General features: G+C 46.8%; 2 protein-coding genes across 3 annotated transcripts; one reads left to right on the top strand and one right to left on the bottom strand.

Annotated features, from left to right (window-relative positions):
- The first annotated feature begins 4,946 nt into the window (after positions 1–4,946).
- Positions 4,947–14,046, top strand: plp1a (proteolipid protein 1a). 2 transcript variants are annotated; one of them, XM_088924433.1, is made up of 7 exons: positions 4,947–5,227; positions 9,154–9,343; positions 9,813–9,969; positions 10,102–10,270; positions 10,569–10,642; positions 11,015–11,080; positions 12,836–14,046. In XM_088924433.1, the coding sequence occupies exons 1-7, from the start codon at positions 5,224–5,226 to the stop codon at positions 12,914–12,916; spliced, it is 741 nt and encodes a 246-aa protein (XP_088780559.1). In that variant the 5' UTR covers positions 4,947–5,223; the 3' UTR covers positions 12,917–14,046. The 2 variants fall into 2 exon arrangements, with proteins under 2 accessions (XP_088780559.1, XP_088780560.1); XM_088924434.1 differs by having other exon boundaries at positions 5,083–5,227; positions 9,157–9,343.
- A 3,283-nt stretch (positions 14,047–17,329) lies between these two features.
- rab9b (RAB9B, member RAS oncogene family) lies at positions 17,330–24,980 on the bottom strand. Its single transcript, XM_088924435.1, has 2 exons — positions 24,878–24,980; positions 17,330–22,319 (listed from the first exon to the last, which is right to left on the bottom strand). Exon 2 carries the CDS (start codon positions 22,261–22,263, stop codon positions 21,655–21,657), a length of 609 nt encoding a protein of 202 aa, XP_088780561.1. The 5' UTR covers positions 22,264–22,319; positions 24,878–24,980; the 3' UTR covers positions 17,330–21,654.
- Between the last annotated feature and the right edge of the window lie 62 nt (positions 24,981–25,042).

The following is a 25,042-nucleotide window of genomic DNA, read 5'->3' on the forward strand; positions in this document are numbered from 1 at the left end:
GGCAAGGATTGGAGTCCTAAAGGTAACACTCATCCTGTCGAGGGTGTTGGGGAACCATGCCAAAATCAGACCATAAACCCCATAATCCCTCAAATCAGTTAGTATCCGCTGCCCGGCACAACCACCTCTGTCAGCACTGAAAGCTTGATTGCAGATTCATGATTCCACGCACAGGTCCTTTGCTGTATTATACCACAGACAGGTCTAGACTGCACTTCAGTGAGTTACTCTGAAGGCATTTGCACAGCGCCAGTACGTTATTATCTTTGTTACAAATGTAATTCCATTATTGTTAGTGTTCATCCTTGCCACCCTCAATATCTTCACCCTACCCTTTCTGTTCTCTTGCACGTATTGCAAACTAGGATAGTCCAGAGTGAGCATGGTTTTTTAGTTTTATATATATTTTTATATTATGAAAACACCAGTTATTGTACAGTATATGTATGAAGCTCTAACACAATTTTTAAACCAAGCTCTTGTGTAGCAGGTTTTAGGAACACTTGCAGATGCGAATTCTGATGGCTCTCTAGAGGACCTGGGAATGCAAAGGCTGCCACCTTGTGGTAAAAAACAGCACTGCAAAGCAAGACTGGCTCTACAGGCAAAATGAACTCTGTACAGAAAGTCGGCAGCAAATTGAGTCCTGGCTTGATCCTACACGTAAAATTCCAACCGCAGCACCACAAGCCGACCTGTGTCAGAGACAGCACTGGAAAAGAAGGCAAACAACTCATTCCTTATTACATAGCGCTTTTCTGGAAACTCCACTCAAAGCACTTTACAGCCCCCACCTGGATGATGCATCTGTATGCTCGCCACACATCAGCTACAAGTGGGGAGGAGAACAGAGTGATGAAGCCAGTTCAGAGATAGGGATAATTAGGAGGCCATGATTGGTAAAGGCCAGAGGGAAATTTGGCCAGGACACTGGAATAACACCCCAAGTCTTTTTGAGAAACTTTCTAGGATTTTTAAAGTCCCCAGAGAGTCAGGACCTCGGTTTTTACGTCTCATCCCAAAGAACGGCACCTTTTTGTTTTACTAAATATTATTATATATGACCTTTTTTACTTATCATCACTATACTGGGACATTAGGACTCACACAGACCACAGGGTGAGCACCCCCCTACTGGTCCCACTAACACCTCTTCCAACAGCAACCTTAGCTTTCCCAGGAGGTCTCCCATCCAGGTACTGGCCAGGCTCCCACCTGCTGAACTTCAGTGGGCTACCACTTGTGAGTTACAGGGTGATACAGCTGCTGGCTATAACAATATACTGTTTACAAGGTTCTAAACATTGCTATGCTGGCAGCCATGTTCAGAACAAACTTGGTCAGGTGTTTTGCATTTGCAAGCAATGTGTACAAGGCCAAAGACCATTTTACCCAATTAGCTTGCTAAGTTTAGAGTAACCAGTCTCATAAAGCCATGCTGTGAAAAAATCCTTAGCCATATTGAATTCAGAACTGCTGGACGTTCCTGTAGCTGGACAGAGCAACCCATTCAAGGAGTTTCTAAACTCTCCAGTCTGGTTAGCCTGCAGCAGGAGAGACAGTGGGGTAACCTACGTTTTTCAAATTTACGAGCTTTATTTGCATGACCAATAAATCACAATGTTGCCACAGCCATAACAATGAGCAGAACATTTACAAACATCTGCAACAACATATTATTATTAGATTCACATTCAAAGAGCTTGTTATTGACATGACAGATGAATTGAAGTGTTGCCAAAGCAAAAACAATTAACCGAACACTTCCAGACTCTTAAAGCAAATGACAATTTACAAATGACATTTACAGACATTCTATTATTATATGAAAGGTAGTGTACACTCTGTGTTCCTGAGGCTGTAACAGGAGATCACATACTGGGCCACAGCTCTGTTAAATTTACAACCCCCTAACAGGGTAAGATTGATAGCTGTTATTATTCTGGCAGATGTGATGATATACTGGAATTTGATCTTATTTTATTCTACTGGATGAGATTATCTGCTTCTCCCTGCTGGCAGTGGGAACACAGCCTGTATGAGTAGCCAATCCTGCCTGTATTGCCCAGTTTCTATGGCCAGGCTGTGGTCACTGAGCCTGCATTTAATTAGGGTCTGCATCTCCGTGTTGTCTCTCACCCTGGTCAGATACTGGACCATTATATACTTTTTAGGACCCAGTAGAATCCCAGCACTGGGTTTGATCTCTCCCAAAACCATTTCTCTTGTTTTGTTTCCCCCACTCAGTTTGAATTATAGTTTAGAGGGGTCAGTTGCTCATGAAGGAATCTTATCTTTGAGTGGCCACTCCATCTCCACACAATAGGTGTATCAAATAAAAAAAGCCACTTGAAAATGCACACAAATTCAGCAGCTCCCCAAATAAAGCCCTGCTGTTTCACAGTCTCTCTGCTGGACAATGAGACATGAGTCTGGTGCTTATCGATGCTTTTGTGCACAAATTACTTTTCCAGCAGCTGTTGCCTTCGGTCCAAACTGCAGCTGAGGTTAGTTCAATTGATTTCACTTATCTGACACTCTAATACCACATTTGTATGTTACACCTGTACTGTTGTAACCCCACTGCGTGAGGGGTTTGGGGATGAGGTGCTTCTCGCTCTTAAGATGTACAATAAAATGCAGAAATGGAACAATCAGATGACCGAGTGATGAATCGGCTGGCATGATTCCTGCAGGATCAGAAGAAATGGCTACAGAGATTAGCCGCCCAGGGCCAGAAGTTACTGTGCCGCTCCTGAAGTACAGTAGGGCATCAGTTGTCAGTGGTCCAGCTTTTGCACATCTCAGTGAAGACAAGGGCTGTTCTTCCTCACACAGAGGGGCCATTGTGGGGCTGGTCCTCAGCACCAGTTCTGTCTGTGGAGAGAGAAAACAGCTCCACACGCAGGGCCCTCACAGTGCGGCCATTGTCCCTCTGTTGTCATAATTCGGCAATGCCAGGAGCATCTGTGTCGCTTCAGAACTCTCTTGTTTGCTCGTTATTTTATCTTTTTATGACGGCCAATTTGTCCAAAACGTTGAATCGCGCTGCCGGTTGCGCTGGTGCGTCGCTGTGACCTGTGGTCAGGTGGGACATGGACACCAGCAGTCTAGGTGATGGACAGCTGCTGTCAGAGTCCAGTGGAGGCCTGACCAAAGCCAAGAGGGGGCTGTTGAGATGGAGGAGCTTTTTTCTCAAGGATGCTTTGAAGGGCTTCTCTTCAAATGCAAGCCGAACAATAAACAAAGATTCCTGGGCTTGGGGGACTCCGGAGACACTGAGAGAGAGCCAGTGTGGGGTGCTTGAGCACTGACAGTATGCTGGTGTCAGACACTGGTGAGCTTTCTCAGCCTTCATCAGGGGCCAGAATATGTCTCTCAATGCAGGAGTTGTCACCTGCAGAGCCCACTCCACACAATACAAGCTAACTACTAACTACCAAATGGTCTCCTCTCAGTTGTAACCCTTGTAATATTCTTAGAGCTGGTTTATGTACAAGGACCCCTCAGCTTGTAAGATCTGTAATGTCTGACAGCTCTTGTGAGATAGGAGTCTAACATTCTTCCCTGTTATAAAATGCATTCTATAAAAATACTTGATTCCAAAAACTGGATTTCAGGAGGCGGTGATTAAGATTGTCTTGCTAAGATTGCTGAGGTTTTACTTGTTTGTTATTTTAGTTACTTGATTTTTGGTGTGTTTTCCCTTATTATCAATATTTTTGTGAATAAGTTGTGTATCTCGTTGACAGATATCAGAAGCCAGTTTGACAGAGCAGTGTCTTTTTTGATTGGTTTTGTCCTGGGGTGCTGATAACTCTTCAGGATGCAGGAACACATAAAATCTTCAGCTTTATTAGCTGCAGCTGTTGCAGAGGCATCTTAACTGCTTTTCACCCCCAGCTTTGCTTGGAGAGAGAACTATCCAGCAAACTGCCTCTGGACAGCTTTACGATGTGTTTGAGTTAAACAGAAATGTGTGTTATTAACTTCATTGACACATTAAAATAGCATATGCGTTTCTTGTTTACCTCAATTCCTGCTAAAGCTGGATTTCCTAAGGTGAGGATGGGGGTTGTTTGGGAATCTTCCATCTCCTCTGACCTGACCTCTGACCTTCCCTGGCCTATGTTTTGACATCCAGACATGCTAGTTTCTGCTGTCTATCTGGGTCTCTCAGTCCTCCTTCATTCTTTCTCTCAGGCAAGGCATGTGTTTGTACCCTGTAATTCAGGTTTAACCCTCTGACTACCATACCTCCTCACAGTTCATTCGGTGAAAAGCCAGACTCAACCACAACTACCCATCCTTTGACCCTGCCAGTCCACAGCAGTTTTTCTCCAACAGCTCTAATTGAATTGATAGTCAGGAGGATAAATATAACAACTAAGATGCTGAATGAAACAAAACTGTGCAATGAAGGGTAGGGTTAGAGTCTGGACATCAGCCTGTGATTTTTTAACCCAGTGTGTGGGGGAAACACAGAGCTCCTTCCACTACAACACCACAGCACAATAATGGGAAACGATTCATTAAACTCTCTGAATGGTGTCTGTGGATTTTTAAACTTCTTTTCCATCTCAGAACAGTGTTTTGGCTCTCCACAAAAAAAAATACAAGGAGAGGTACAGAAAAACAAGCTACCGCACATCTGTGTGATGTGCTATCGGTTTTTCAAACGACATGTTCAGTCAATTAGTTTGTATGATCACGTAAACTGAGACATAAAAGAAACATTAGGCAGGAGACAATCAGAAATTGGTTTTGCAAAACGGTCTATTTTAATTCAGAAACCACCCAGACAAAACACAGAGATGCGTGGGCTGCATTTGAAATTCCGACACAGGAATGTTTTCATCGCGCGTGAGTAGACTACCGTATCAGTTTAAAGCTGTCAGGTGGAAAGGGGATAGACGATGTTCCTCCATACTCCTGAAGAATTGGTCAAACTGGACGGGCCCGGCGGGAGACCTTGACCTCTGCATTGTGCTAGCGTCTCAATTGTCGGACAGCGGCCCGTTAGACCCAGGCAGCCTTGGGGAAAAAGGGACATTGTGTCTTTAAAGTTCGGGCTCACAGTGTGCAGCGGGTTTGTTCATTGTTGGGAAGTCAGAGGAGCGAAGTGAGATTGATAAAGGGGAGCGGGAGGACGGTCTGTGCACATCACAGAGCAACACGCTTACAGAGAGCAGCTGTGCACAAAAACCTCCACATCTCTCAGACATGGGTAAGTGAACGGTAGCGGATCGACTGGCATGCTCTTCAGATGCATTTAGATTTCTTTGACTTTTGGCCTTTCACGCATAGTTCTGTTAAGACAATATTTCGTTGGATCTGTTTTAAAATGCTGCACAGCAGTCATTCCCGGTTTGAGCTCCAGTTCAAGTCTGCGTTGGTGTAACAGGTGGCCGGACATGTTGTGATTGTTACCGGGACTTGATTGTTACCGAGTCTAAAAGTTTGAGACAAACAGAAATGTTTGTCATTAACCCCCGCAGTGTTGGCCACATTAAAATGGACTCTGGGGATCTTAAATCTCGATTTTGATTTTTCGTCCCCTTCCAGGAATATTTTAGAAACACGTTTCATTTGCAAAAAGTTGTGGTGGGACCCGACAGTTTTTTTTTTAAATTGTGCGAAGTTCTCACACTAGCTAGGCGGCGCACCTCGGCGGTCTGTAAGTGCTCAGTGCCAGGTTCAATCCGGCACTTCAAGTATAATTTGTCAAATGAAGCCATTAAAAGCATAAATTGGTAGTTTCTTCCCTCGAAAAAGACAGGACAACCATACGCAGAAAGAATATTCCGCATTTTTCCTGGTGATGTAGGAATTTGAAAAGCAGCGGTATTTAAACAGCACCCAGGAAGTCTGTCTAGGACACAAAATATCTGACCGTGAATACTGTAAATATTCCTAAATGTTAATTAAAGACTATTGCTCTGTGTTATATTTTTCTACAGATTTCAATAGTGTATTTTAGGGTCTTACCTTAGGCAGGGCACTGACCTTACTTTTTTACTTTTCATTTTAATTTAGTTGTGTACACTGTATTGTTTGATTTGGTTTAATACGTCTGTCAACCTAATATTTCAAAGCTCTTCGAGATATTACGTTGCGCTGAAAAAGAAAAATGCCGTGTAAACGGAAAATGTCATCTTTACACTCCATTCAAAAACGACTGAAGCTGCGTTGTATGGACTATGAATTAGCTTAGGATGTTGACACAGGTTGTGCCTCAAACAAATTCAACTCGGTGATACTGAAGTGATAACGGGTTTTCTCCGGCCCTCGTACTGATGTTTTGTTCTGGAAAATTTTGCAAAATACAAAATGTTAACAGATGGTGAAAACGAGCAAAGTAGCTCCCAGAAAATATTAACTTTTAACATGCTAAAGAAAACGATACCGACCCTGCAGTAAGTGACTAAATGGCTGCTCGGATCTAGGCCGTTACTGCTTTCTGGAACCGAAGCTGAGGAACAGTTGCTTATCGATTGCTGTGATGTGTTGTTTTGTAGACCGAAAGAAAAAGGAAATTTAACGTGATGTCTCGTGATTTATGGTTTATACAGGGGTAGCCTGTGTGCAGACAAATCTGTAAAATGTACTTTTGTGTGAGCTGTTGATCATCACCAGCCTGGACAAGCTGATTCGTTGAGACAGTTTGGTGCTGAGGTCTGTGTGCCCTAACTCTAGGAGTCGGGTAAAGTGCCTGTGCAAAAGAGTTTGATCGGTTTCAAGCAGGTTACAGTACAAATGACTGAACAGATTCCAGTATAAGTCAACAGGTGAAAGGTGCTGGCTATTCTAAGGTCAGTATCTCATTTTGAATAAATAAACACAAGCAAATGTTTGATGCTTTTTTGCTCTACTGTATCAGGACAATATGCACAAAAGCTAGTAAACTCTGAACCGGATCAAATGGCTGCACAGGTGGTATCTAATGTGAACGTCCTGTGGCCTGTCCTGTGTCTTGTGTCTCTGGTAGTTGTGAAAAGGGTTTGGGCACAGTGTGTGTTGAACGGGCTCATTTCTAGGCCCAAAATTCTGTGAGAGAGGCTGCTTGCAGGAGCAATAGGTTTCAAACCAGGTTAGGAAATCCAACGACTTCCTAGACCTTCCTATAAATCCTATAGGATTTCCTATAAATCCAATAACCGTCTATTATAATGACATGTAACTTTGGAGTTTGGAAGCCGCTGGGTTGATTTGGGGAAAGTGTCAATATTCTGGTGCTTTTTTTTCTCTCCCACGAAAATAAGGACTGAAACTGTAATGACCTCAGTGAGAACCCCCCCCCCCCCAGCCTCACTGTAGATGCGCTTAGCCTTCAGAATACAATTGACTGTGTCTCCTACTGACATGGCTGGTGCCAACTGTAGTGGTACCAGTCTCAGCCTGTCAGTACCCCCAGGCGGTGCTGCCAATGATGTGGCCAGTCCGGCAGCCCGGGTCGCAGTGCGAGAGGGAGTCGATCCCCCCCCCCCCCCCCTCCTCGAACTCTGAAAGGGCTGTTTGTTGGATTATTTCGGGCAGGGAGGGGTGACAGCTCTTTTCAGCCCCTGCTCTTTGTTTACTTGACATCACCGGCCTTTGTTCACCCACACTGGGTTCAGACAAGGGCCATTGTCTCCCACACCACAAAGGGGGCCTCTTTCGCAGGCCCGAGTAGCCTCCTCCTCCTCCCCCCCTTTTTTTCTCACCCCTTCTTGTCTCAACATGTGTTTACACCGTCAGCTCTGAGATGGATTGGTAGTCTGGCCTCCAGGTCAGTAGGTCTACCTGGCTCCAGGTGCAGAACACCTGGCTTTAGTGATTTAGTCATGAGCCCGGTGAGCAGCAGATTTCTGGTGATCCCAGACCTGAGCATTCAGACACAGACTCAAGTGAACTACGGTCTCCTGGCCAGATCCCAGCACTGCAATATTCATGCTGGAGAACGCTGAAACACTAATTGAATTAATGAGCTCACTGCTCGGTTGTGCCACATGAATAGAATCAATGACAACATTTTTTGAGTTTCTCTGCATGCAATAACTCTGAATGTGAATATGCAAATGTAGCACCCCGTCCTGCTGAGGTTTCCCAGAGCCATTTCCGATCTTGTGAGCAGGGTGCACTGCAGATAAAATCAGCTGTGTGTTAGTTTTCTAAGAGATTTGCACTTTAATTTGATTTAAAGGAGTTTTGGGTTTAAGCATCCCTGCTGTTGACTAGAAGGGTGTTTTGTAGGGCAGGAACACATTGGCTGAAGACTGTAGCTCCAGACATGACCTTAAACAACCACCCAAACAAACCTACCAGATGTTATTTTTGGACAAAAGACGACATAAGTAACTGGTTGCCATTCTTGCATATTTTGTACCTGCCCTAGTATAGTGTATTATAATCACATGATCCATGAGAACCTAGTGAGGTTCGTATGTATGGCACTCTCTCTCGTATTTCATGGGGGTGATCTGTGAAGATTTCAAGATGCACCCCCTGCCTCTCGCGTCTCGTCCTCTGGAGTACGGTGTGTTCTTGTCCGAGCCATCAGCAGCTGCCACCCAGAGCATGCTGGCGCCCTGCGCCAATCGAAAACATTTGGACTGCCTCCAACTGTCCTGACCACATTTTCCAGGTGCGCTATTGAGAGTGTGCGCACATGTGGCATTACAGTGTGGTTTGGCAGCAGCTCACTGTCTGGGCGAAGAGCATTACAGGGGGTGATCAGGTCAGCCCAGACCATCATCTGAGTACAGCTCTGCTCATTTTCAGACATTTTTACAACTCGCTGCCTCAGGAAGGCTGGAAGTATCGTTAAGGACACCAGTCCTCCTCGTTCCTCACTTCTCTCCCCCCTTCCCTCTGGTCAGGATTGTAGGAGTATAAAGGCACGAACAACCAGACTCCGAGACAACTTCTTCCCACAAGCTGTCAGATTACTGAACTCTACCCCTACCACTGGCTCACACTGATGGGGTTTTTTTTCTCTGGTTATTTAACTTGTTGTTGTTGCTGCCGCTGTTCTGTGTTTTTGTGTTTGGTGTTTCCTTGATGTCTTTGCGGAGGAGCACACAGGCAAATAAGCATTGCATTGCACTCGTGCATCTGACCGTAAGCTCTGCTCTGCTGTCGGATTCTCAGTGCCCTGTGCTGTGCTGTTGTTAGCAGGCTGCTACGAGTGCTGCGTGCGCTGCCTGGGCGGAATCCCCTACACCTCGCTCCTGGCCACCCTGCTGTGTTTCTCGGGCATCGCCCTGTTCTGTGGCTGCGGGCACCAGGCGCTGACGGAGACGGAGAGGATCATCGAGACGTACTTCGCGCGGAACATGCAAGACTACGCCACACTGGCCTATATGTGAGCCCCTTCCACACTCGCCTAGCTGCACCAGCCTTGCAAAGCAAAGGCAAATTGTGCATGCTGTACTGGGTGTTGGCATGCAAGACTGTATACTTTATTTTGTAGGCCTAACTCACTAATACAGCTGGTATTTGTATCCAGAGCAACTTAGATTTAGTTATTTATGCAGCTGGGTATTTAGTTGAAAAGGTCTGAGTGATGTATTTGCATCAAGGGTAGTTCCCAGTAGTGCATCTCCTGGGAACTGAATCTATAACCTGTCTCTCCCAGTTACAAGTCCACAGCCCTAACCACTACATTGCACTGCACTGTTGCATTGTTTATGGACATGCAAGAAAGCAGTGTCCAGACATCCCACTAGAACGCTATGACATTACACATCCCATACCAAAGATCTGCTCATGCTGACGCTCATGCTTCTGTTATTGTCTCCTGTTGGGCTTGATCTTGTCACTCTCTCCTTCAGTATCCAGTATTTCCAGTACATCATCTATGGTCTGGCCTCCTTCTTCTTCCTGTACTGCATTGTGCTCCTGGCTGAGGGCTTCTACACCACCAGTGCTGTGAAGCAGACCTTTGGAGAGTTCAGGAGCACTGCCTGCGGCCGCTGTCTCAGCACCACGGTCAGTAGGGGAGAGGAAGGAACTGGGGAGGGGATGGAGGAGGAGGTTAGAGCAGGATTGGTCAGGGGTGGCCAGTGCGTCTGCGGTCAGTTTCGAGCGCTTAACCCTGCGCTGTGCTCCTGTCCTGTGCAGTTCATCGTGGTCACCTACATCCTGGCCGTCATCTGGCTGGTGGTGTTTGCCTTTTCTGCTCTGCCCGTCTACTTCTTCTACAACATGGCCACGACTTGCCACACCATCAACATCCTGACGGAGACCTCCTCCAGCATCAACCAGCTCTGCATGGATGCCAGGCAGTACGGTAAGGCCACACAACCAGCTCTCTGATCTACAGGGGACATCAGCAGCTCCTGGAACGTGGAAGAAGATGCCAGTTGATAAGCTAAGAGACATGCAGGCTCTTAAAATCGGCTGTCAGTTGCTCTTAGTTGTAAAAGGTGGAATGGCTGAAACTGCTGTGCAATGGGGGCTCTATGAGTGCAGTATGTCAGCCAACAGCAGTGCTGGATTCACCGGACACAGGTGGGCACGCTGCCACCCATCCTCTGGTGGTGAACCCGTCAGGTCCGGGACTGATTTAAGGCTTCTGTTTTCTCCAGGACTGCTGCCCTGGAACGCCACGCCAGGGCGGGTGTGTGGCATGACTCTGGTGGCTGTGTGCAAAACCAAGGAGGTGAGAAAGACTTGCATCTTGCACTGACTTTACTGTTTCGGCTACGGCAGGCTCAGCCAAAGATCCGTTAGGAGAATAAAAGGCTGTTTGAGTATCGCGCCACTGGTAAGCAGGAGGTTTTTAGCTAATGGGTCTTTCCACATTTTGACCTGTCCAGGAAATGAACACCTGCTTTTTATGGCTTCTGATGATCCTGGCTTCCATAGTCCGTAAAAAAAAATTGACAAAGGAGTGACCCCAAAGCTATACTGACCAAAGGGGCTGTGGGATGCAGTATCCCAGCTTGTGTTCACAGCAGCCCAGGGCAGAGCATGTTCCTGTGCTGACAGCACTGTGTTTGCAGTGACGGTGCTCTCTTATTGTATTTTTCAGTTCTTCCTGACCTATGACCTGTACGTCGCAGCCTTCACTGGAGCTGGGGCCACCCTCCTGGCGCTGGTGAGTTGGCAGTGTCACCAGGACGGGGCACACAGAACCAGGGTGCACACCTGACTGGACCGCTGATAGGATGATTAAAGAGCTCGCGCTCCAGTGTGAAACCCCTACAGCAGAGAGCTCAGGCTCCCATGGGGTAATGTATTCACTGCCTGCTGCAGGGCTCCAGGTAGGCCTACTGCAGTTTAATATTCCAGGTCAGCTTTAGCTGATTTCTAGGAAGAAAGACCTGGCAGTCTTACTCTCTCAGATCCACACAGCTGCAGCATGGCATGGAGGTGTCCCTTAAAAACCTTGGTGACATGGGAAAAGGGAGTTTCCTTGTCTATGAATGACACATTCTTTTAATGTGATAAAAAAAGCATTAAGCCAAAATAAGAAACAATACTGAACAGAATAAGCTAGGCTCCTGACCCTACAGGGAGAGCTCATCCTGCCAACTGGGGAAATCATCAGGTGACTTTATTGATGAATCGTGTGAGATGGACACTTTTGGCAGCAGGCAGGGTCTTTAACATTTAAAATACTCGTTCAGTAGCTTTAAATTAGTATTGGTCTGCCTTGGTTCTCCAACTGAAATGGGGTTTTCTGGTCCTCCCCAGACAGCCAATTATGTGGTTAGGTATTGCTTTGAATGATGCATTAGGTTTTACATTGATAGAATATGACTGGAATTCAGTCTGTATGAAATATTTATATTCTGAGTAATTCAGAAATCTATTTGGTCTTGAACTAGAGAAATAGGCTTGTGGTTTGTGAATCAGAGGGATGGCGTTGCAAACTAAGCCACCAGAAATCAGCTTGTCCATTTCAGGCCTCATAAAGATGATGTCACTGAGGCTGAGCATGACCTGTACCAGCACTTATTCACAATCTGCATACAGTATTTTTATCGTCAAATGGCTATTCCTTAAAATGCATTTTGTGATGAGCGCTGTGTCAGAACAGGTTGTCTCGGAAAATGTTTTCACATTAGTCCTGTAATAGTAATAAAATAATATTGAAAAGGCAGAAGTTTTAAATCGCTTAATTGATCTTTGGTGAGCCTTCTGGCTGGGCTCAGTGTAGGTAATTTGGTATTCCTATCATAGTGCATCATTGGATTTTTGTCAATTTAATTCAGTCTCCTAATCCTGGTCCTGGTGTCCCCCCCCCCCCCCCACACACACACACACACACACACACACCTGTTGGTTTCTGTTCAAGCCGAGCCCTCGGTGACACAATCAAGCCCTTCATTGACTTAATAATCAGATCCATTTGAACTGCTTGCTCCCTGCTCTTCAGCAGCTGGGTTAGAGCTTTCACCGCTGTGTCTCATAAGGGCAATGCAATCCCAAACCTGTGACTGGAAGCAAAATGCAAATATTTCATTGAAGCCACTACTTAGATCAATGAAGGCTGCGATTATCTAATGAAGGCGGGATGGAATGAAAACCAGCAGGTGTGGGGGGGTCACAGGGGAACCACTGATTATATCTGCTCAGGGGGCGAAACCACCGTCAAGTCAGCACAAGTGCTTAAAGGAGCGCAGGTGCGAATCTCACCCCCTTTTAATTGAACTGAATTGCTCAGTTCCACATGGGAACAATCTAGATCCTGGCTCAAAGGGACTGTGCAGGAGGCTACAGGAGACACAAAGGGACTAGGAACTGTGCACGTCTGCAGCGCTTGAAGATCAGGATTGCCCACCACTGAGCGGCTGTTTCTCTTCTCCCTCTCTCTCTCTCTCTCTCTCTCACTGTCTTTCCTGTCTAGCTGACCTACATGGTCTCCACCACCTATAACTATGCCGTGCTGAAGTTTCTGGGCCGAAAGGGGATAGGCACGCGGTGTTAGCCTGCACCCCCCCCACCCCCGAACCTCTTCCCCGTGCTCAGCTCCGCTTCTTTGTGTCCCCCCCCCCCAGTCAGGGCCTGCCGGAGCACCGCGGCCGGAGCGTGATGAAACTCTTCCGCCGCCCAGTCCTTGTGCCAGAGCAAAAAAAAAAACAAACGAACAAAGGTGAATGGATGCAAGGCTCACGGATTTTCCCGGTGGGGAAAATGAAAAGGGGGTGTGAAAAGCACAGGCGAGCGTGGCCCCCAGTTTTCCATCAGTGTAGAGTTGAATACAGCTCCTCCCCCCCCGACACTCAAGCGCTTCACTCTCTTGAATCCCAGAGAAAGGGGTGTGGTAGTGGGAGATTCAGACAGGCCGCTGGCTTCCTCTTTTGTTTTCAGACGAAGTCCATTCCTTTTTTTTTTTTAAAAAAAAAGAAAGCTGCTTATTTTGGTTTTAATAAAAAAAAAACTTCAAACAGTGTAACCTTGAAGCTTTTTGGTCATTACGTTGGTTTCTAAAACGGTGAGCTGGGGAGGGTAGCGGCAGGCAGCTGGGGTGTGGGGTGTGGGGTGTTGTGTATTTCTGCTCACTCTCTTTCTCCAGCTGGCCGCTGTCTGTCGGGTCACTGCTTTGAGGGGCGTTGCCAGGCACTAGAGACCGGACCGCTGTTGATGCATTGCATGGCTAACCTAGAGACGGTGGTTACTGTAGCATCACGGTTGCTATGGTGCTAGACCGCCCTGTGCATACTTGCATTTAGGTCAGGGACCCCTTCTGCAGAAGAGTTCCCTTCTCTCATAATCCCTGGGAGCTCTTTTAAAATCCAGTGCAAAATCAAACACCACAGGTTTCCAATTTAACCCATGTGGAAGTGAAGGCCTTTCTGACTAGGTGTCAAGACCTGATTCTTAAATCCCACTTCCTGTCATTCTGAATTCTGAATGTACTCATCTTTGAATGTTTGAATGTTCCTGACCGGTCTCATTTCCAGTTCAGCATGTTTCAGATCTGCATCAGCACCTGTCTGTCTCTATAAAACACTGACTCCCCTCTGCTCCTGGCTTCTTCTGTTCTGTCTGCTGTGTTTTCCTTAATGGCTCAGTGTTTTGTGCTGTTTATCACAATGAATTCAATTTGTAAAGCAACTCGGTTCTGTATCTTTTGTAAGGTGCTGTCTAAGGGGGTAACGTTAAGCAATAGTCTTACTTACCCCACGTAAGAAACAAACAATGGATTTCTATACTAAGCAAAAACAATTTAGGTATAAAACGAGAGCATCCTATATATGATCTAATGTGTTGCAATTAAGCTGTGCCTTTTATGCGATTGGAGGGTTTCTTCTCATCAGAGAGGGCTGAGGGTGACTCTTGTCAGCTGGTGGGTCATTTTGTGGTTTTGTCAAGGGGAAATGAGGCAATAAAAGGAGGTCAAAGCTTTTAAACCTCATAAGGAGCTCTCATGCTGCTTCTGTGTCTTAGTTGCAAGTTGCAAGGAGTCCATCAAGAGTGCTCCCATAGTGTCGTTTGAGTGAGCTGTTTGGAATCTGGGCCTTGTTGATGGGCAGCAGGGTGGTGTGGGTGATAGAAGGACTAGCGCACTCTGACCACTGACCAGCACCATCACCCGGCCATCCGATTTGCCTTCCAGCGATGTGCTGGGTGTCCCAGCGACTGTCTCACAGAAAGGGGATGTTTAATGCCGCGGGTGTGCAGAGGGAGAACGGGATAGCTCTTGCTTGCTCTAGCAAGCCCGAGGACACAAGTGGGAACCAGGCAGACGGTCCATTTCAAACCCAGAACAGGAGACCAGAAGTTTGTCGGAGCCTGGCACAAGCCATCAACTGTATGGTTGAAGCCTGTGTCCTAGCTTTTCACGAAACAACTGGATGCGATCCTGGGTTCGATTAACTGCTGAGTACTAAGCAGTCTCAAGGGGCCCAATTTTCTCCTCTCATCTGTAACCGTTATGTTCTTCTGATTGTTTGCACAACACTTCTGTGCCAGGAGTTATATCGCCCCGCAGTTCAGAGCTGGCAGCCCACTGGAGCTCAGCTGGTGTGACCCTGGTCAGTACCTGGATGGGAGACCTCCTGGGAAAGCTAAGGCTGCTGCTGGAAGAGGTGTTAGTGGGACCAGTAGGGGTGCTCACCCTGCAGTCTGTGTGGGTCCTTATGCCCCATTAGTGACGAAACAAAGTGCCGACCTTTGAATGAAACTTAAAGCTGAGGTCCTGCCTCTCAGTGGTCAATAAAAAAGCCAGAGCATTTGTCAAAAAGAGTGTACCCCCGTCATTGGTGGTGGTATTGGGATTCCCAATTGCCTGTAGAGAGCCTTGAATGGAGTGTGAAGAATGATTAGGATTGTACTGTGCTACCCTGCCGTTCTCTCCCCAGATCAACTGTCTCATGAGTCTCTCGGCGAACCAGGCACATGTGAAGGACCAGCACAAGCTGCGACTGAGCACCTTGCTGACCACGGATAAACTGCAGCTAAAGGGTGTCCCAGAGGGCGATGTGGGCAGCCTCCACAGCCCCTACCTCCCACCCGAAGACGCCCTGTAATTCAGAAAGGGGTGCAGAGGTGCCTTTCTGGTACACTGCAGGGGCCTGCCTGCCCCTTGTCTTCTCAGGGGGAGGAGGAACAGTGCCATGATGCACTTGTACATTCTAGAGGAAGACATCTCTATCTCCCTTATAGGGGATTTAAGCAGGAGGTAAAAGCCCACATATGCTGCTTTTCCAAACGTTAACACTAGGTAGCAACAGAGGACACATTCTTTTCATTTCTGTAGTACCTTTTTTTAAAAAAAAAACGTTATATATCGTTTCCTTATTGTTTTGTTCAAGGCCTATGCAGACTGAAGTTTTTTTATTGTCGAGTTTGGCCAATGCAGTTAGACAAAAATTTTCAGTTGAAATGGGAAAAACATTTAATTTTCACCGTGCTGAAAAAAAATACAGAAGAATGTGCCGATTTTTATTTCAAATTTCAGTCTCCTGCGTGTGCCGTTACTGGTGGCATTTACGTCCCAGGTTCACATGTAGTAGACGTCTCATAGGCGTGTTAGCACCTTGTGGTCTCGCCTGCTCAGCTCTCAGAAGCTATGCGAGACTGGGCTTGGCTAATACTGATGTGGGAGACCTCCTGTTCTCGGTTTAAAATGCAAATACTCTCGTGTCCTCTGGCTCATGTTTTGCTGGATCTAATACAATGGAGAAACTATCCAACTTCCCCATGCCCTGTACACCCACAGCATAAACCTCCACATTCTGCACAACACACGCGGTGCGATGCCCCAAACCTCAGGAAAGACAAAGTGGTTCAACAAGTGTAACAATTTCTCATCTCCAGCTATGCTGGGGGGGGACTGCTGGTGCAGACTGGCTCCTGCCCATTACCCTCATCTGGGCTGCACTGCAGTGATGGATGAAACGGATCCCCTTCTATAGCTAAAGGCCTCCCAGTGCCTTTGAGATGAAGGGCACTGGGAACCTCAGTTCTAGTCTGCTTGGGTGAATAGGTTTATTTTTCCAAATGACAAAAACGTCAAGTTAAATGCTCTGATAAATGCCCCATGGCTTGCTCCATATTACTGATTCACAGGCCTTTTCCTGTTCTGTGTCCTGGTCCATTTCAAGATCAAGATGACAAAGTACTTGAATTCTATCTTAATTCGAAGAATTACCTAATTAAGAAAAGTCTGGATGATGTACAGGCACTCGATTATATTGGAAAGTCTAGGAATCACTGACACCCTTGTTCTCGGAGAGCCAATACAGGATCCTGTGCAGTTTAGTTTCAACGTGAAAAATGCATGTATAGTCAGATTCCCAACTCTGATAGTGGTAATCTCAATATTTAATCTACCAGAGTTTAAATCTTTCGTTAATCGATTTCATTACCATCATGGTCTTCAGCTCCGCCTTTCAATGGTAAGGTAACTTAAAATGTGGTGTTTGGTAATCAAAAGAAAATGACTAGGTATTTTTAGTTGAGGAAGGGATTAAACTATGCAACAAGTAGAAGAACTTGCTTGGAATGAATACCAGTAAGCAGGAGAGGGAAGTCCTCTTTTCCACTATCTTAATTATTTCACAGCACGGCGTATGTCCCATCCTGAGCAGTGGAAACATCTGCTGGCTTCCAAACCATCCCTGTTCTTAGCTCTTTAATTAGTGTAATTGCCCATCTTACACCTCCCTCTATGTTCAGAACGTTAAGCATACACACTCGTTTCATCATCTTTTAAGCCTTTAGCTGTAACATTGTACAAATTAAACAAGAAGCCCGAGTGAAGATGCAGGATTTTTGCAAGTGCACAGCTGTGTCCAGCCGCCCTACAGGAAGATGGGACAGTAGCTTCAGTTCACTGCTAACAAGTTGGGGAGGAGAGACGAGAAACAGGGAAGAGAAACGCCAGGTGCGGTTTGGATTCTGTATTTTATTATTTCCATTTTCAACAGCATTCATTCAGTTTGTAAACAGAGTCTCGTCTTCCTTAGTGCAATAAACCGTAAACTTCCTCTGTACCAGGTTCAGCTCTGGGCCCTGGGCCCAGGAAACAGCAATTTCTCTGCAGGAAAGGTGAGGGTTCACAACGCAGCCACAGAAACCCTGTACCCTCAGCCCCGTTCACTAGATTTAGCTAGATGCAGCTTTCTGGGTCAGGTTTGATATAGCGGTGGTTACACACTCATTATAAAAGCATCGTACGTTTGAAATAAAGTCTGATACAACCAAGATACCAGCCACAAAGGAGGGCCGGCTGACGATTTTTCCTGTAATATTAAGTGTATCCTCACACAGCCACTAAGCCATGCCCCCCACCCACGCCACTATGCACAAGGGCCCAAGCACTGTGCCCAATACCGTTTGTGTTTGTGCCTGCTCCTTTTTGTGCTTGTTTTCCCATACTGTACATCCTTGCTGTACCTTAAGGCAGCTCCCGCTACCTCACTGCCCTGCGGCCTCTGAATTAGTTGTACAATTAGAGATCATAGTCTGGCTGTGGAAGGCTGCAGGATGTAAGGACACACTTGGCAGTACTGAATTATACACTGAGTTCAGCAGTGGGCTACAGGATAACCATGTACTGTCATTAACTCTACAATATGCAATTGGTTAATTTTCCTCTATCCTGCAAGAGCCACACATTGTAACATACTTCAGAGAACTCAAAGTTCGCAATACCATCGTAATGACGTACCATTAAATCCCATTGGCTAGGATTACATACATGTAACATACAAAATGTACCGGAAATCGCAATCTAAAAATAAATATATAAAAAGATTTGGAATGTGAGCTCTTCAGTGTTTATTTCAACTAGGTCAATCACTTGATACCCCTTATACAGCAATATAATAAGTAAAACACAACAGGTCATGTCCCTCACTGTACTGAAAGCTTCTTAGCACAGGCCAGTCCACCACGTGGACAGAGCTGGTGTCCTTCCATGATTCAGATGATTTCTGAAAGGAACAGAAGTATCCCTTCCATTTGACAATGGACACCAGCTTCACGCAGTGTTGGTACAATACTGCTATTGTCCATTGTGCACATTAGTGCCACCTTGTGGCAGCTCTTGAAGAGTTCTGCTCCAGGTGGCAAAGAGACATTCAAACTGCTTGTTTTCTCATCACACACTGGGCATCACTTCTGCAAAAATGACCTACTTACACGATTCACAGTCTGTAACAGATTTAGAGAACAAAACAAAGTCTTAGGTTGTAAATCCAGAGTTTTAAACTTAATGCAAACTGTAACAAGTACCTTTTAGTTAGCCATTGTGTGCTTTCAGTGCACAGCAAGTAGATTATTTCACACAATTACCACTGCTCTCTAATTACTGTAGTATTATAACACTGTTACTACACTATTAATACACTGTGCGCTTGCTAGCTTCAGCCATGCTTAGACTGTGAGGTCACATGCTACATTGGCCAAATATCCTCTTTCTTATTATCTAACTTTGTACTTTGACATCAAGCCCAGACAGATGTGAACCCACCAAACATTTGATGGAAATATTGACACAGCAGCTGAGTTAAAAACAGTGCAGTGTGTATGGTTTCAGTACCAATGCTGAGCAGCAGGGGGCAGTCTGCATAGCCGTGACCACAGATTTAAATATAACACATGGTTTATGGCCAGAGAGCCAAGTAACACTGTTTCTGCAGTGACATCCAGGCTTCACAGCCGCACTGACAAGAATGAGTTTCACAGACCCCGATTCATTCTGTTCTTGAGTTACCTACCTATTCTACATACTACACAGAACTTATTCTCACCTAACATTTTTAAGGGGAGTCAGAACTGGCGTTAATCAAGGATGGGGACTGTGAAACTAGTCCAGAGAGTCTTATTCAGATTTAAACTTGACACAGTTTTACAGCTATCCCATTTGGTGAAAGCCCTCACTACTTATGGGTGCCCATTAGTACACTAACAGCACACTGCTGAAACAGCTGGCACCCTAGAGAATATCAGTATCAGGCTGGCATGTGAAGCAAAGACTGCTCTCAGCTCTTCAAAACCAGGGGAGGATAAATCCCTTCTTGCAGGAGGATTGCTGACCAGTACTCGAAATAAGATTGTAACTCTTAAAAAAAAAAAGGTACCGTATTGTAGAATGGAATTCAGGGTTCCCTGCCGAGTTCCATAGGTACAATCCTGCCACGTTCACACCCGTCAAAAAGTTCCACCATTTTTAGCTTTTCTGTAGGCCCCATCTTATAACGGAAATACCAGTCCTCCCCCGTCTCTCCACAAAACTCCTCAGAAAATAATTAATATGAGCCAATTGTGCCAAAAGCAATTCGAGAAACCGAAGAGAACTCGAAACAATGAGTGCAGTTAACACTCGTTCTAGAACTTTTCCTTTTCATGCTCTTGAAACTGGATTCACCCAGGGTGCTTTTTTTTTATTATGGTAATCGTCTCATTTTACCAACCACGCTGTGAAGACTGTGCACTGCCAGGCAAAGGAACGTACACAGGCCAGTGGGCACACAAGGAAGACACTCTCACGGGCCTGTGGGCCACCCATACGCGCTCCAAACCATTAAGGGTCATCGGCGCACAACTGTCTGAAGAGGCCAGATGACTATATACTGTGACCACCCCCACTTTGAAAGCCTCTGTCTTTCCTTACTTAAAGCATTTTAAATCAGGCCCCAGCAAGTTGGTTTCTTTTCAGAAAAGAACAAGGGTATGATACACCTAGTGCAGCAGAAAACGCAAATCCTGAAGCCCTGAAAAGCTGCTCAGACTTTGTGCACAGCCTGCGGCGATGCCAGTGCCAGGCGGCTGTGTTCTGCACCCCTGCAGCTGGTGGCACGGGAGAAAGTCAGAGATGGCATCACCCTAGGTGGTCTTAGAGCAGAATCGGCATACAGGAAGCAGATCCACCGGTTTCACTTTTGGGTCGACAGGGATAATTGTGCACGGGGGGGGGGTATGAACAGCATTTTGCTCCAAAACCACAGTTGCTCACCGTTTTCTAACAGGAAGAGCAAAAGTTTACAAGGATAGGTCTAGACTGGAAACTGACGCAGGTCTGAAGGAGAGGAGAAACTGGTTTGTTTGTTTTCCACTGAATGCCAGTAAGAAAGGAAGAGTAAAGGGACGAAATTGTGCATAGGAACGGCCATGAGTGAGGACAAAGACAGGCAGGGAATATCTGCCAAGTTAATGGCAGTGGTGGAGACTGTCCCCCCACCAGACGAGAGCCCTGTGTGTTTGTGAAGGCCGATGAAAGTTCTGGCTTGTTCTATACAGCACGGCCTGTCCCTGACAGAAGCTCTGACCATCCAGAAGAGCACTTACTCCGGTTTACAAAGTCTAGTTAGCAGAGTATAAAAGCACAGCAGCAAGTTTTAAAAATAATTTGTTCTTAAAATAACAAAAACACAAAACAACTGGGGCTGTTCGTAACCCATCCTCACAATAAATTAAACACAGAAAAGTAACGTACCGTACAAAGGCAAAACTCCGTATCCCTTTTTAAAAATGGAAAAAAAAAACTTCCCTTCTTTTAGAAAGTTTTCACCAGCCCTGAACGTTTTTCAAAACTATCCCAAATCCCAGCGGCATTTTGTAAGCTCCGCACTTTAGTGCATCTGGAAATGAGCTGAAGCAACACGAAACAAAAGAGATATAAAGATCAAGCAGTAGTACAAAAACACAGCTCAATTCTCCCCAGCCCCGTTTGTCTCGATGGCAGGATTCACACACGCACACACAGGCTCGGATCTATCCCCACTCTGGGGTGGGCACGTTACGTCTCGGCTTCAACAGGACACAACACAGAGATAGCAGGGCACTGGTGTTTTGGCAGGGGCCTGCTTTCTAAAGGGAGACCCCTGAACGGCGACTGCGAGCGAAGCTTTCTCAGGACCCCTCCAAAGGGAACGGGGCCTGGGCTGCCTCTCCAACGCCAGCTCCCACTCCCACTCCAACGGAGACAAACAACAAGTGATCCAGAAACTGAAAGCCCCAGGCTTTGTGGAGCTACTGGCCCTGGGTCCAAACAGCACGGACGAGAAGGAGCCCTCTGAGGAAGGGATGAAGGACGGAGCAAATGGAGCAGCTCCCATTTTTTGTGGTTCCCCTCCTATGACAGCTGACATACGGGTGTCTCTCCTTGGCATTTTTCATGTGACTGCTAGGGGCATGAAGGGCTTTTTGAGAGGGAGGGAAATGGGGCCTAAGAACTGGGGCCGGGTGTGGTGGGTGTGGGAGAGGTTGGGGGGCTTAACAGCAGGAGGTGCGGGTGGGCTTGCGGTTGCCATGGAGATCGATGGCGCTGCCCAGCAGAGAGTGGTCCAGCTGCTCCTCGGCGGCCAGCACCTGCCGCACGGCCGCCTCGAAGGCCTCGCCTACGTTGGTGTCGTCCTTGGCGCTGGTCTCGAAGTATGGGCAGCCGCCGTTCTCCTGACACCAGGCCCGCGCCTCCTCCTCGCTCACCTGCCGGTCCTCCTTGTCCACCTTGTTGCCCAGCACCACGAAGGGGAAGCGCTCGGTGTCGCGCACGTCGGAGTAGAAGATGAACTCCTTCTTCCAGCAGCCCAGGTTGCGGAAGCTCTGCGCGTCGTCCAGGGCGAAGGTGAGGAGGCAGCAGTCGGCGCCGCGGTAGAAGGGCGTGCGCAGGCTCTTGAAGCGCTCCTGGCCCGCAGTGTCCCAGATCTGCAGCGTGACGAAGCGCCCGTCCACCTCCAGGTCGCGGTTCAGGAACTCCACGCCAATGGTGTGGAAGGACTGCGAGTCGAAGCGGTCCGTCACGTAGCGGTTCATCAGGGAGCTCTTGCCCACACCGCCGTCGCCCAGCAGGATGACCTTCAGCAGGAGACTCTTCCCACTCATGGCGGCAGAAGAGGGCGTTCTGGGGTTCTGGGGTTCTGGGGCTCGCTCACACCCACCTGCAGAAACACACCCCACACAACCTACCAGTCATCCTGGTTTCTCATTTTTCTCCCCCTTCCCCACTGGTAAGCGTTATAGGAGCATAAAGGCACGCAACTCCAGATTCAGAGATGGTTTCTTCCCACAATGCTGTCAGATTATTGAACTCTACCCCTACCACTGGCTCACACTGATATGCTTTTTTTTCTCTAGCTATTTAACTTGTTGTTGCTGCCACTGTTCTGTGTTTATGTTTTTGGTGTTTCCTTAATGTCCCTGTATTGAAGCATGCATGCAAATAAGCATTCATTTCATTGCACTTGTGCATCTGACAATAAACTGAACCGACTGAGAAGAGCGCTCAGGACGGGCCCCCCGGTGATGCCCACCCAGAACAGCCAGCCGCTACAGTCCGAGCCCCTCCTCCACAGTAAGTCAGTGGCGTCAAACGCAGTGCCTGCAGGGCCTGGTCACTTCCATTTTGTTTTTTTGGTCCTATCCAGATAGTTGAAGTGTTTGACTAATTAGACAAAGATTTTTCTTAAGGGCATTTACATTTCATTACTGAAAGAAGGCACTTCATTAAAAGTACAAATACAGATCAAACACCTTCAAGCCTGGCTAGAAGTATCAATAATTCTGCTGTTAATTAATTACACAAGCTGTTCTCAGTCATACAAGAATCAGAAGACCCCGGGTACTCAGTTTGACACCCCAGCATAAATTCAGCACTGTGATCACTGACATAAGAGTTGGGTTTTTGGAAAATAAAATCACTCTTTTGAAGATATCGTCATTAGGGGGCTGGCCAGTAACCTCCTTGGTGCCAGGAGTGTGAAGGAACTGGGAGCTTGTAGTGAAAACAATGTGCTGTCTTTGTGCACAGCTTTAAACTCTGGCTTTTTCAATAGATTCACAAACCATGTGTTCTAAACAGAAAACATAGCTGGTTTAATACAGCTTTGTACCACAGTCTCATTCAGGGCCACCAAGTGCTGCAGGTCCTGGGACTGACTGCACTTGAACGCTGAAGTCCTGATTATATTCAAGCACTGCGACCCAGGGGCCTCCAATCCTGGTTCTGAAGGCCCCCCACCCCTGCTTGTTCCATGCCAGCTGAGCTCAGTTTCCTAACTGAGGCCTTAATTGAGTCAACAAGCTGTTTGAATCTGAATGCCTTGCAGGTTCTACTCCAAGTCTGAGATCTTACTATATTTATCAAATACAATAGTCAAAAGACAACTTCTAACATATGTAAGACTTGAAAGCAGTCCCGTTATGAATTCAGCTAAGGGTTTAATCTGTATCAGAGAGCAGGGCTGGAACGAAAGCCGACAAGACCAGGATTAGGAACCCCTGCAGCATTCAAGAAAATGAAAAATGGACTCAAAAGTCACTCAGTGCTGGTATCTATATCAGTGGTTCCAAGCCCTGATCCTGGGGGGTTCCTGCAGGTTTTCATTACAGCTGAGCTCTACAGCTCCAGTGCTAATTGATTACTTCATGGACCTGCTTGCTTGTTTAGACTTTTAAGCAACTCATTTCTTTGGTCAGCCCTCAGGGTCAGAATACCCTGCTGTAGGAGGTCTGCTTCCACTGACTAGATGATGAACAGAAAGGCACACTGTATCAGACACACCCAGAATTAGCGTTTTTTTTCTTCTTCAGCAGGGACTCAGTGTGATTGATTAGACCCGAGGCGACACGCCTGAACGAGGGCAGTTCTGAAATTCAGACATCTCGAACGGGATTGTGCCCCATCTCACCTCCCGTTTGACCTTTTAAGAGCTGAAAGCAAAATTACAAATAATCCCCCAAACAGATAAAAACCGATATCGAATCGATGAGCTAGCCTGGGATTAAGAACCGAAAAAAAAGACAACCACCCATGAGACACAGAGCTGCTCCCGGGCTAGGCTCTGTGCGGACAGAACCACGTTGTGTTTAAAGAGGAACCCGCGGGCACAGACGCATGAATGTCAGACGTGCAGAATAGGGATGTGAAACGAGAGACGAGTTCCGAAACCCGCATCGACAACACAAGTAAATAACCGGATGAGTTCCGAGTATTGGGGGCGGCTGAATCAAGCAAGTTTGCAAGCAGTTTTTTTTTTATTATTATCATTAATTCACACTGTCGGACAAGCAGAAGTTCCCACCTCGGCGCCTGCACACACAGCCCCGCTTGCGGAGCACTATTTGGCAGGAAGGAGCCGGCTTCACATTGCGCAAGCTCCTCCTGTCATGAGTTTACTTACGCTCACTATTTTACCGGCACGCTAAACATTAATAATGACAGCAGCGACACAGGCAGCTGCCGCACTTTGGGCGAGCTCACCCCAGCCCCGAAACACAAACGCATTGTGTTCTGCCTGCAGGCAAACGCAACTCTGGTGCATTTCTGCAAATCTCTTGACATTTTCTTTTGCACCAGACTGCATTGTGCATTCGTACAATAGCTTTAAAATCTATCAATCTGGGACGCCACATACACGGGAGAACCGGTCCGATATCCGACAGTAAACGCTCATTTTCGGTCACTATAGCTAGGACCCGTGGCGGTAGGGTGATTTACCTCATTCTGATCAGCCCTGGCGCGACCCACGTATCTCTCTCTGTTGTCTCCGCACTTCTCGCCGAGATTTAAACGTGCACTCGCAGGTGCCGCGCGTCTCCGTCCTCACCTCCGTGACCGTGCGCGCTCCCGAGCCCCACTGGGGGCGGGCACGTCGAGTGAGGG

This window comes from Atractosteus spatula, chromosome 9 (assembly GCF_055471065.1).
Source record: "Atractosteus spatula isolate fAtrSpa1 chromosome 9, fAtrSpa1.hap1, whole genome shotgun sequence".
Taxonomy (NCBI): Eukaryota; Metazoa; Chordata; class Actinopteri; order Semionotiformes; family Lepisosteidae; genus Atractosteus; species Atractosteus spatula.